Raw genomic sequence first — 12,768 nt, forward strand, 5'->3', positions numbered from 1 at the left:
ATTTTTGTTCAATTTTTCTACATAAACAATGTGAGTGATCAAAAATTGTTTATAGAGCTATGATGTTTTGTGATGCACTTGTAATACTTGAATTTTAAAGATCTGAGCAGCTGCTATGTACTTATGTATAGAAAAGTGATATATTCTCCATGAAATCTATGTCTATTTCCTATGTTATCAGTATCGGCTCATATATTTCTTAGAAAAATTGCTGTCTTAAATTCTCTGCTTGACTTAGTTGTTTGAAGAAAATCTATATTTTGAAAGGATATTAAAAAATTTTGGAATATAAGTAATCTGTAGCACAAACCTTCAATTGCTTTTAGTTTTTACCCTAAGTCAATTTTTCTACAGATGTGTGCATCTGGATACCGACAATTAAGACCCGGTGTTTGTGAAAAATGTGATTGCCACAACCATGCTGTGTCATGTGATGCTGAAAGATGTGAGGTTTGTAAATTTTTAAAATGTTTAAAACTATTTTTCATAAGGTATAATAACTAGTCAGATAAGTTCCTTATATATTAATATTGTTACTTAGGTGATTATGGTTTAATTCTTAAAAATAAATAACATTTTCTTTCTGAATCTTTTTATTGTTAATTTTCCCACAGAGAAAATAAAACTCTGAATAAAGTTTGATGGGATTCAGTAGAAGCTCTTTGGTTTGGTTTACATGATTGAAAGATGTGAGAGAATGATTTCCAGATGATTATGGAAATTATTTTATCATTCCAAGAAGAATGAGGTTTAACGAGAATAACAAAATACATTTAAAAAACTGATACACTTTCAATAATGGACACCTATGGGACCAAAATTTTGTACACTAGCAAGGAGTGTCTTCTATTGGAGAGGTATGATATACAGTTGAACCTTGTTTATATGACTTTCACATTTATATGACATTTGGCTTTAGTTTCAATTGGTTCCTATCAGAGTTGGCCGGTTCTTGATGCATGGCAGTTTTTGATGGTTTATTTTGGTAGTTTTTAAACTGTCATGTTAAAACCCTCTGTTAAAAACCTCTGTCAAACACCTCAAATATTGCTTTTCAATATAAAAATCCCCATTCTAAATACACAAGTTAATTGCATGTAATGTTTAAAATGACTATTTTATACAAAGAATAAATACTTAATATTACTGTAAAATAATTTCCTACTCTCTACAGAATTATTTTTGGACAATATATATGTTTTATTTTTCTTATAAAATACACAATTTTTGAATAAAGTATCGCATAAATGGTGAAGGAAAAACTATGGAATAATTCGATATTTTTCAATTCGAGATGATTCTTCACCTCCCAAAATTTCTTCAATTGCTTATATATTTGTATAGATATAAACATCTGCTGTACTCTTTTTTTAACAAACTGTTACCTGCTAGTCAAGCTAGTGAAGCCGTAACTAGCTGTTATGGCTTCACTCTTGTGGATTTGATAATCTGAAAATTACTCTGATGATTCCCCATACAACATTTGAAACTATCAATGAACCCTGATAGGGGTCGAATTTCAAAAAACAAAACCTCTTCTTAGTGAGTCTACATCATGAAATAAATCTACTCAGCTCAAGTCAATCCATAGGATCCTATACTTAAAAGCTTCTATCACCCCCCTAGACCCTTCCATCGCCAGGGGGAAATATTGCCCACTTTAAGAAACAGTATCCTATGCATTCCCACAAAAAAAATCCACAATTTTTTACTTGTATGAAATTTTTCTTTTAGCAAATATTTTGTCATGTGACAAACTACAGATTTTTTAAGTTTGGGAATTGACATCAATGATGATAATTGCACTACACATATTTTGCAATAAAAATTAAATTAAAATAAGTGAGAAGATAAAACATTTATAGCTACATTATCAGTCTTGGAATGGTAGCTTTTTTCACACATATCAACAAACAAAACCAATACACACACATTACCATTCAAATTCACCATCATGGACCATAGTTTTATTCAGTTAATTAAGTGATTAATTGTGGATTTATCATATTTATCAATAGGAGCTTGGGATTAAACACAATCTTAGTTAAGTATGATAAATTCTTGGTTTATGACCAAAAATTAGTAAATTACAGTTTGAAAAAATATTAGAGTTTGCCGAATTTTACTGTCCGCTATCAAGAGTGTCTATTAATAAAGAGTGAAATACATTAAAGCCTTATTCTATGGGACCAGGGATCAGAAAAGTGTCTGTTAACAGTAAATGTCTGTTAGAGGAGGTTCCACTTTATTAATTTATATTAAGAACTTAATAAATAAGTAAAAAAGGTTTTCCACTGTAGCAAGTGTTTTTGACACAGGAATTTGATGATGTGAAATTAGGCATTTATTTACAAATACAAAGGCCACAACAGACAAAATGTCTAATGAGGTAGCTGAAAAAAAAGTTCCCCATAAAAAATATGGATATCGAATATATATCTACATCAGTGTTTCTCAACCTTTCGGAACCCAAGGACCAGTAAAATGTCTGAAACAATTCAATGGACCATTTGCATCTCATATAATGGGACATTTCTGCAATTTTGGTTGTTCTGATTTTTTTATAGATTTGTCCTGTTTTTTCAATGATGTTTATTTAAATTTATAATGTTCAATAAAATCATTAATAAACAGCGTTTTTACAACTTATGATAATTTTGGGTATAAATACAAATATTTATCTCACATTGTCAAGTTTTTCCCCAATTTTTCAGCAGTTTTAACTTCAATTCAGGATTTGACTCATGGCAACGTTTTTAAAGACAATTGGTGATGTCACATATTTTACAGTAATCGGGTCATTTGAATGTTTTCCCATCAAAATTTTGTTTACTTCAATTTATAGCAACCTTTTATTTTTCCACCCTTCATCCCCCTTTTGGAGTAATTAGCAAAGTTGTCGTAAATTGCATTTTTGGGCTGCAAATTAGTGATGTCCCATATTTAGGATCATAATCTCCCACATTTTCCTTGATGAGATATAATGACCCTAAGAATGAAGGTGCAATTTTTATTCGTGAATCCATATGGATATCACTATAGTATAAATTACAACAACTGAGTAATTTTCCATCCAGTTAGAATTGAATAATCAAGTCTGCCTGCGAACCACCTACGCCATCAACGTGGACCACCTCTGGTTTGCAGACCATAGGTTGAGAGACACTAATCTAAATTATATCAAAAATACAGCAATCCAATAAGAGCAATAAGAAACCCAATAATTATGATAAAATGTAAATATACTGCCCATAAAAAATTATGTTTGTCTCCTTTTGCTCCAATTTGATTTCTCCTTGTTCAGATTGAAAAAATATGCTCTTGCTTTGTATTACAATATATTTTGCCATGATATTCTTAATTTTTAAATCAAAATTTGCACTAGCAAAAGCACATATAATCTATGCTCCTTTTTTTTAAAATCTTAGCATTGATTCTTATCAGAAAGCCCATTTAAATGCAAATGGGCATAAATGCCTAAGAGATATTAAACCTGGTCTCGTCATGCACAGAAGTGACAAAGAGTCTTCATCTCTGTACGTAACTTATGCTATACATAGCTTTCAAAAAGAAATCAACGCATCAAGATTGTAAGAGATCTAATTCTAAACAGAATTACATTTACATCTGCAATTACAGTTATTCATTAATACATCAATTCATTTTGCTTTGGCTTGATGTAGTTAGACATGAATGTTTTTGTCTCAATCTAAAACAATCTATTCACAGTCGTACCTTGGCTAACAAAGATAATTTGTTGTGGAATCACATTCATTTGTTGAAATGCAATTTCCCATAGATTTTCTTTTTTATGGGCAGTTTATTATACAGTATTAATTATTGATTTTTTTTTTTCATGAAATATTCTTTTATATTGGGGTGCTGTATTTTGGTTATGTTTGACATACATATTTTTTATGCACATCTTTTTTCAGCCACCTTGTTAGGCATTTTGCATTTGTGTTTGTACAGTAGAACCTCTTAACAACAGCTATTAATGGGATCATGAAAATGTGGCCGCTATTGGGAATGGCATGTTATTTCTGAAAAAAAGCAACAACTAAAAGTGGAAACCCACTACACTGACGTGACATGTAACTAAGTCATATCAGATGGCATGGGATCATATCAGGCATTATACGGTGTGCACACTGGTCTGATGTTTTAAGAGGTGCATTAAACACACTATGATGACGAATTTGTGACAACTTATTCTGTGACGGGGAATTCCCACAAATCTGATTTAACCACGTCTCTGGCATGACAGCAATTCACGTCACGTCAGTGTTGCGTGTTTCAGACTTCTGTCAATGTGTGTGTTGGTCATGATATCTGTTTTGCCTTTTTAAAAAATCGGTTTTTTTCAACACCCATGCATGGATGTGTTTTTGGATGACCTTGATGAGGAAGAGGAAAAAATGACTGCATTAATTGTTGCAGTAAAGTATTCGAGAAGAATGTGCATGCATCCGATACAGGGCTGCCTTTACCATGGATGGGGCTCCTCACAAAAATAATAGCTGGATCCCTTAGCCCTGTTTTTTCTTCTTCTGTGAGAGAGAGGAATCAAATTCAGAAAAAAAAAATCATGAAAATTCGAAATAAATGGAAAGAGAAATTATTTTGTTTTTCAGAGAGAGTTGGTGAAAATATAGAATAATAGAAATCTAGTGAAACCTTGCTACAGCGTAACTTGATGCAACAATAAATCCTTTTACAACAATATTTTTTCAAGTCTTGCTCAGAAATGTCTTGAATATTTAACTGTTGCCTCTCGATATTTTAATAATCCCTCTACAGCGACATTTTTTCCATGTTCTTAGACTATCGTTATATGAAGGTTTCACTGTAATTCCAGAATTGATGAAAATTCAGAAATTATTAAAAAAACAATTCCAGATATGGTAGATATGGATTTCCAGAATTTATGAAAGAAACTATTGCCACCATAAAAGCGGGTCCCCAAAACGTAGGGCAAGATGCGACCGCACCTGCCCCACACCCTTAAGGGCAGCTCTGATTCTCATAAATGCAGATTGACAGCTGTCTGGCGAGCAAACACCTTCTATAGCAGAAAGTCTCCGCACGAAGCTTTACGTCACTGAAGTCGTCCATTTCGCCTGTAGCCATTGGATATAGCCGACCGATGTTTGCGAAATCTTTACCTTTTTTTGCAGCACATCCAATGACTATAGGTGAAATGGAAGACTTCAGTGATGTCATGAGCTTCGTGTGGAGGCTTTCTACTATAGACGGTGTTGGTAGGTGGTTGCGTTCATAATCCCGACAGGTCAAATTGGAAAATTTAATTTCACTGTATAAGCCGCAGTTTGCGCTTTCTATAGGGATTTGCGTTTCTCGCAGTGAGGGGCATTGGGGCATCGATAAGAATAATAAATTGCATCAAATACATTCTATTTATTTGATCACAATATAATGAGAAATTTAATTTTTAAGTTTGACTGTCCGAGTTATGACCTTGTATGGATTTTGACTTTTCAGGATTATGACCCAGGGCCATCTTAAGGGCATCATGGCCCCAGGGCCAAGTGATTTTTCTGAGGCCCTGCCTGGCTAATTTTCGAAAATTTCAACCCATTTTCGTTTTTGTGAGGCCCCTCTTCTCTTGAGGTCCCTGGGCCATTTCCGGTTTGGCCCATGCATTAACATTATGCTGTTATGACCCAGACCCATTGGTAGGGTCTTCAGCGGAGAATTAGACCGAACATGTTTGATAAGTTCCTCTTTCATCATCGAAACGCAAACAAAAAACAAATGAATGGAAACGCAAAAAGGAACCAAATGAATATAAACACGAAAAACCCTAATGAATAAAAACACAAAAACCCCTAATGAATAAAAACACGAAAAACCCTAATGAATAAAAACATGAAAAACCCTAATGAATAAAAACATGAAAAACCCTAATGAATAAAAACACGAATGAAGCAAAAATAACGAGAATAACTAATATGGAATCTTCACATGCCATTGACAAAAATCTGAAAGGTTTGATTTGTTTTTGATACGTAATAAGGCATGTTACGTCAGATTTCATAATCCGATACATTCCCACATCATGACAGCACAGTGTGAACGTACCTATAAAAGACTCATAGGTGGCATTTATATTGCACTCATTTCTACATGGTCCCATGTCATGTCAGAGTAATGTGCACAGATTTTTGCTTGTTACGTCAGATTGCATAACCACAGACTTTACCACATCACGGCAGTGTGAACGTACCTACAGAAGACTTATTGGTGGAATTTTATATTACACATTACCTTATGGTACCATATCAAGACAGTGTAGTGTGTTTCCGCCTTAAAATTTGTAGTGTATGTAACATGTAAAATTAGTCCAGGCCCTTTTTAAAGCATTTTTTGCTCTGCTGAATTATTTATTTTGCACAAAATGGCTCAAACGCTTTCTGCAAGAGAAATTGAAGCATATGAGAAAAGTGATTCTGAGGCAGACATAAATTAATCTTGCTCTAAAGATAGTAATTCTGATAATGACTGTATGAATATTCAGCTCACCATGCTACTGTATAAGTGTGTGCATCAATGTTGACTTGATCATTTGATCATTTTGTCGATTCCAAACAGCGGGCTTGTTTTTTATGGTCATCGAGGGGTTGGTGCGCTAACCCTCTCGATAGAGGACTCCCTGTGGTAGTAATTTTTTCTGCGGTCGTGTCACAGTTTCTGTTGTACCCTTGCGTCAGGAAAGTTTTCTGACAAGGACGAACCGATTATCGAACTCGCGACACTTTAAACATCCTTTGGTACTTTAGGGGAGTATCTTATCTACCTGGGATACCACGCCCCCCAATGTTAACTTAAATGTTAGTTAGCCGAATCCATATTCGTTAGCCAAGTTAAAAATTGGTAAGCTGAAATGTTCACTAGCATATAAATGAATAACATAGAATGAGCTTATCACTTGGTATGCTGTTCTTGGTATGTCTATAACAAGTATGAATGTCATATATTACTAAAATACAGCAACCCAATTAAAAATGCAATCACAAAAATTATAAACAATATATATAGATGATAAAATACTATAAAATGCCCATAAAATGTATTTATGGTTGTATTATTCTAAGTATGGATACTTTTTTAATTTACCACAACATATTTGTCATATTTCTTTTTAAATGTGTCAATTGTGTTAGAACTTACTACCTCTGGGGGTAAGCTATTCCATTTATTACCAACTTAATTAGAGAAAAATTTCCTGCAACACCATAACCTAGAATTGTTCTTTATCAAACGATACTGGTGTCCCCTTGTAAAAGCAGTTGATTGATGGGGAATTAATGAATCATGGTCCATCCTATCCATACCGTTGAAAATTTTGAACGCTTTGATCATATCCCAGACACCTGCATTCTTCCAATGTGAAGGTATTCAAGAAATAAAGTCTTTCTTCATAGCTCAAGACTTGTGTGCAAACAAGAACATGTGTACCTCTTTTCTGCACCCCTCAACAAGTCTATGTCCGTCTGTAGATATGGTCTCAAAACCTCACAGCATACTCCAGTCCAGGACGAACTAAGCCTCGGAAAAGTGGAAGAATGACTTTAGAATAACGTAAAGACACCTTTTTGAAAATAAAACTGAGCACTTTATTTGCTTTCTCTACCACCGCTGAACAATGTTCAGAAAACCTATGCCACTCGTCAATTAGAATTCCCAAATCTGTCACACTAGTTGCATCCGGGATAGTGACATCATTCAACTCGTAAGAGAAACCTGGGTTGTTCGAACCAAAATGAGTGACCATGCATTTGTCAACACTAAACCTCATGCTCCGTTCATTTGCCCATGTTCCAGTCGTGTTGAAGTGGATCTGGAGCAACTTCTTATCACTTTTTTCCCAACTACCCCCATTAGCTTTGTGTCATCTGCAAATTTTCTAACAATCCCATCGATACCCTGATTGAGTTTATTGATAAAAACGGGAAAATATGAAGCCCGGGAGAGAGACTTCTTTGAGGAACTCCTGTCCAATCAGAGAATTCCCCGTTCCCTATAACCGGTTGTGACCTATCTCTCAACTATGATTCTATCCAATTCAGCAGGTTGACCCCAATCCCAATCTCGTGTAAACACTTCAAGAGTTTACCATGTTGGACCTGATCGAATGCCTTCTAGAAATCAAGGTAAACAACATTTACATTTTTGTCATTACCCAAAGCCTTAGTCATGTGATCATAGAAGCAAAGGAGGTTAGTTACACATGACTTCCCTATTCTGAATCTATGCTGGTTATCCAACAAGACACTATTCTCATCTAGCCACTTCACCAATTTTGCTTTTTGATAATAATTTTCCAAAATTTTTTGAGAGGGAGCTCATCAAACTCACTGGACGATGACTGGACACAGCCTCTCTACTACCCTTTTTAAGTATTGGAACAATATTAGTAAGTTTACAGTCCCTTGGGACGATACCCTCAGCAATACTACTCCTGTAAATCTGCACAACTGGCTCCAACAATTCATTAGCACATACACACACACATTCCCGGAGAACCCTACTATAGATATCATCTGATCCTGGTACTTTGCTCGCACATACATTATTTAGAAGACTCAGGACCTCCACATCTTCCACTTGAATATTGTTGAGAATTTTATTACTCCATGCAACACCCATACATTGAATATTGTATCTCAAAACATCAAAGTTAGTTCTGCGAAAACAAGGAACCAGTCTTTTGTTATCAACCTTACATGAAGAAAACTTACAGAGAAAACTGACGACACAGTGATCACTGGAAGAAAACTTGTCCCCCACCGAAACATGTCCTACAAGATCCTTGGAACTAGTGAGAATTAAATCCAAATTAGCAGTACCCTAGTGGCTCCTGATACATGCTGATGCAAAAAATTATCGAACACCAACTTAAGAAATAAAGTCCCTTTCATATTGATCTCTAGCTGAAAGATTTTCCCAATCTATGACCGGGTAATTTAAATCCTCTAGTATCACAACCCTCTTATGTTTACACATGTAGGAAATTTCATCATGAAGTTTGGCGATGTAGTTTGGATCCCTATTTGGTGGATTGTGACAAACCCCAACAATAAGTTTATGACATCTTTTGCTTTCAAGCTCAACCCATATAGTTTCAATATCACTTCTCTGCAAGTTACACTCTCTCTAGCCTTCAAACATGATTTCACATATATCAACAATCCACCCCCTTTCCTATCCGATATATTTCTTAAAAAAGTATTGTATCCTGAGATGTGTAAGAAAGATTCATCTCCATCGCTTGACCAAGATTCTGTAATGGCTGTAAGATCCTGGCCCTCCACAGCTATCATATAGTTTCTAAAATATCTTTCTTATTACAAAAGCTCCTGGCATTTATTAGCACACATTTTAATTTGCCCCATGATTTAGTGTGAATCGAGAAGCCATCCAAGTCAGAGGTGGGTAATTCCCTGTCAATACTGTTCTGATTCTCATTTACTAACCCGCATTCCTGACTATGTGATCTGGGAGTAAAAAAACCTAACCTAAGCTTATTGTATACCTCCCAGACCCCCTCCTATTCAGATGAATCCCATCCCAATGAAGCCACCTGTCGGTAAATGTGGGAAGCCCTAAGAACGTGACCCCAAGTGAGGAGCAAATGTCCTTCAGGCCTAAATTGAATTGGTGGATCCTATACCCCCTACTACCCTCTGGCAGTACTGGAATCACTACCACATCTGAACCCCCAGTAGATATTAGTAAATCCTGGTACTCTGACAGAGACTCACTAATATCCGCTCCTACCTGATTCGTTCCCACTCACAGGACTACCCACAAGGGTAACTTTCAGCGATGAAAGACATCTAGAACATTGCTAATCTTCCCCCTAGAAAGACAACATCACTAGAAAACCCAAAAATCCCTACATACTCTGTTTCCCAGTTCCCTAACCATAGAATCACCAATGATTAAATGCCTATCATTATGCCCCTCTACCTCATCCACGACCACCCATTCACTCTCTAAACTGTCATTGTTTGTTGCGATTGCTTCTTCAACGACAGGTGGCTTCGTGATAACTGGACCCTATAAAACCCTAACTCTCTCGTAATGCTTCGACCTCGAGTTCCAAACTTGCCCTATCAAAACAGCCCTTACAGTTGAAACTATCAGCTACTATCCCCCCTAGATCAGGGAAACCTCCCATCCCAAGCCCTACACAGCATTAATCGAGGTCCAGGCCTACTAACACTACTAACACTAATGCTAAAAACTAGATAATAACATGTAAAAATAGGAGAATGAGAAACGTTAACAAGAAATTAAAATAATGTAAATTATACATTACAATGCACAATATAAGTAAAAGATTTTAAGAAAAAATTAGGTAAATTAAAATGCTCAATACTAAATCACAAGCACATGAGCAAAGAAATTCATTATCAACAATAAGCAATGCTCACAATTCGGCGAAAGTACAATGAAAATGAAATACTAAAGCAAATAAACTCACAATCAAAAAAAAATAAAGAAAACACAGCAGTGTTTGATCCAAAAAATAAACACGCTAAATAAAACTCATGAGCATGAAGAAAAACACAAAATGGTGCATTGACGCCACAGATAAATCCTTCAGCAAGGGTTTTGGATATAACTGCCGCTATTGGTCAGACACCTCTGATACCTACTGTAGCCAAGATGAGAATGTGCCCGTAGTAGAATAGATGATAAAATAGATCTGTTGCTTGAATAGATCTTTTAACTCAAAATATATGTTTCTATAATCCATGGCTCATGAGTTATTTGAACTGAAATGGATTTAAGTTTTCACCGTTTATATACTTTAGGGGTGACACTTAGCTATAGGTAATTTTCTGAGCATTAGAATATTGCTGCTTCCCCCCAATAATATCCTGTTCCAATCGACAAAAATAGGATCAGTGCAAAATTTTAGCTCAATCAGACAACTGCTAGGGAAACCTCAAACACCTTGAAGTTGGAACATAGTGAACAATGTTAATTCCCTAAATTAACAACAATTTGTTTCACAGATTGTTGCTGAAGACTATTTTTTCTAAGAAATTGTATTCAGAATGTTTTTAAAGAATGGCTAGGGCAACCTATAAATTTCTGTAAGAAGAAAAAAATGGTTGAGAAAGGAAGACTATACTGCTTTTGAATTTAATTAATCATTGCACCTAGGGAATTAATGTACCTTACTATGTCCCAACCAAGGCATTTGAGGGTTGCCTAACAGTTGTCAGGTTGAGCTAAAATTTTGCACAGATCATTTTTTTTATGTTGATTGAAACATGAGGGGGAAAGCCAAAATTTTAAAATGTTGAAAAGTAAGTGCCATCTTAATATACCTATATGAACATTCCTTTATTAACTTGAATCAGACAAGGGGAATGAAAAAAGATTTCACTCAAACACAATCAATCTGTCTTACCCTGTAATCAAAATGTGAACAAACGAGGGCCGTATCCACTGACGTTGTGCTTACGAGGTGGGAGAGTGAAAAATGCTCGATTGAGAAGCATACTTTACAAAATCTCTGGGATCGTCATTGTCCAAGTAAGAGGCTTTTGAGGAGGCAAAGTATTTTGTAAATGCCACTGAAGGGATTAATGATGTAATATTTTATGCCATACACATGCCAAATGCTGATTGAACTTTGGAGATTCTCTTTTATGATCAGAATCATTGATTTGGAAGAATTTTTTTCTAATTGCTATAAAAAATATCACATAGCAGTTTTTTCCTTGTGACTTCATATTTTGCAATTTTTATGACTTAATAAATGAATGAAGGTATATTCTTATGGAAAAATAAAGTAATTGCATAGAATATATGTGTTTGTTATTTGATTTTGTTCTATTACCCATTTCATATGAATTCTCACCTTGTATACCTTTTTTAAAGAATTGTTTGCATCATACAACTGGTCCCAAGTGTGGAAGCTGTGTGAGAGGTTACTATGGAGATGCAACCGTAGGGACTCCTAATGATTGCAAACGATGTGCTTGTCCTCTTCAGGAATCAGAAAATAATTTTTCCCCTACATGTGCAGCAACATATTCACCAAGTGGTGATCCTGATTATATCTGTGATCAATGCCAGCCTGGATATGGAGGTGACAAATGTGAGCGGTATGAAAGTTGTAGACAGCTTTTTTGTTTTCTCGATTTTATTTCCGCATTAACTTTTTAACGGCATTGTTAGCATTAGTTTTCGAAATAAGACAAAAAAAAACTGATAATAAATGTAACAGCACTTTATAGGTGTACTCTCAGAGTGTTGCTAGTCTAAAAGCTGCATGTTTTGAAGGGCACTTTTTGAAGGTTAATTGAAAATGTTTATTTTTGATTTTTTTTCATAAGTAGAAATATCAGTTATTTTTCATATTAAAAATAAGGATGAAAATTTTACTATTTGCCTATTACAAATAGGAAAAGGCTGTTAGTTAATGAATAATTTTCATATTAGAATAAGTCTACAATTTTCTTGAGTTGTATCGTGTGTTGATACATTTTTCATTCAGAAAAATTGCAGAAAGCATAACTAGTTACATATACTTATACTGTATTATAAGTACCGTACATACCTATTGCATAACAGTATCATATTCTCCTGCATTAACCGACATGCTGTGAAAGTTAAGGGACACCAGTTTTCTGAATGTTGGGGTCTGGTCCATTCATTCCTGGTATACTGGAAAAAAGAGAGATTTAATAACGTTCATAGTATACATTCAGCCATTTTAATGGA

General features: G+C 34.9%; 1 protein-coding gene across 2 annotated transcripts in view; it reads left to right on the plus strand.

Moving 5' to 3' along the window:
• LOC149065787 (laminin subunit alpha-1-like) overlaps positions 1–12,768 on the plus strand; it is a 438,052-nt gene that overhangs the window by 127,661 nt on the left and 297,623 nt on the right. For both annotated transcript variants that reach the window (XM_089253835.1, XM_089253836.1), the window contains 2 exons: positions 355–450; positions 11,923–12,149. In XM_089253835.1, the coding sequence (XP_089109961.1) occupies positions 355–450; positions 11,923–12,149 (323 nt within the window). The remainder of the gene's footprint in view (positions 1–354; positions 451–11,922; positions 12,150–12,768) is intronic.

The sequence above is a fragment of the Pholcus phalangioides genome, unplaced genomic scaffold (assembly GCF_987345545.1).
Source record: "Pholcus phalangioides strain wild (caught in Gottingen) unplaced genomic scaffold, Ppha-v1.0 ptg000039l_1, whole genome shotgun sequence".
In the NCBI taxonomy this organism is placed as follows: domain Eukaryota; kingdom Metazoa; phylum Arthropoda; class Arachnida; order Araneae; family Pholcidae; genus Pholcus; species Pholcus phalangioides.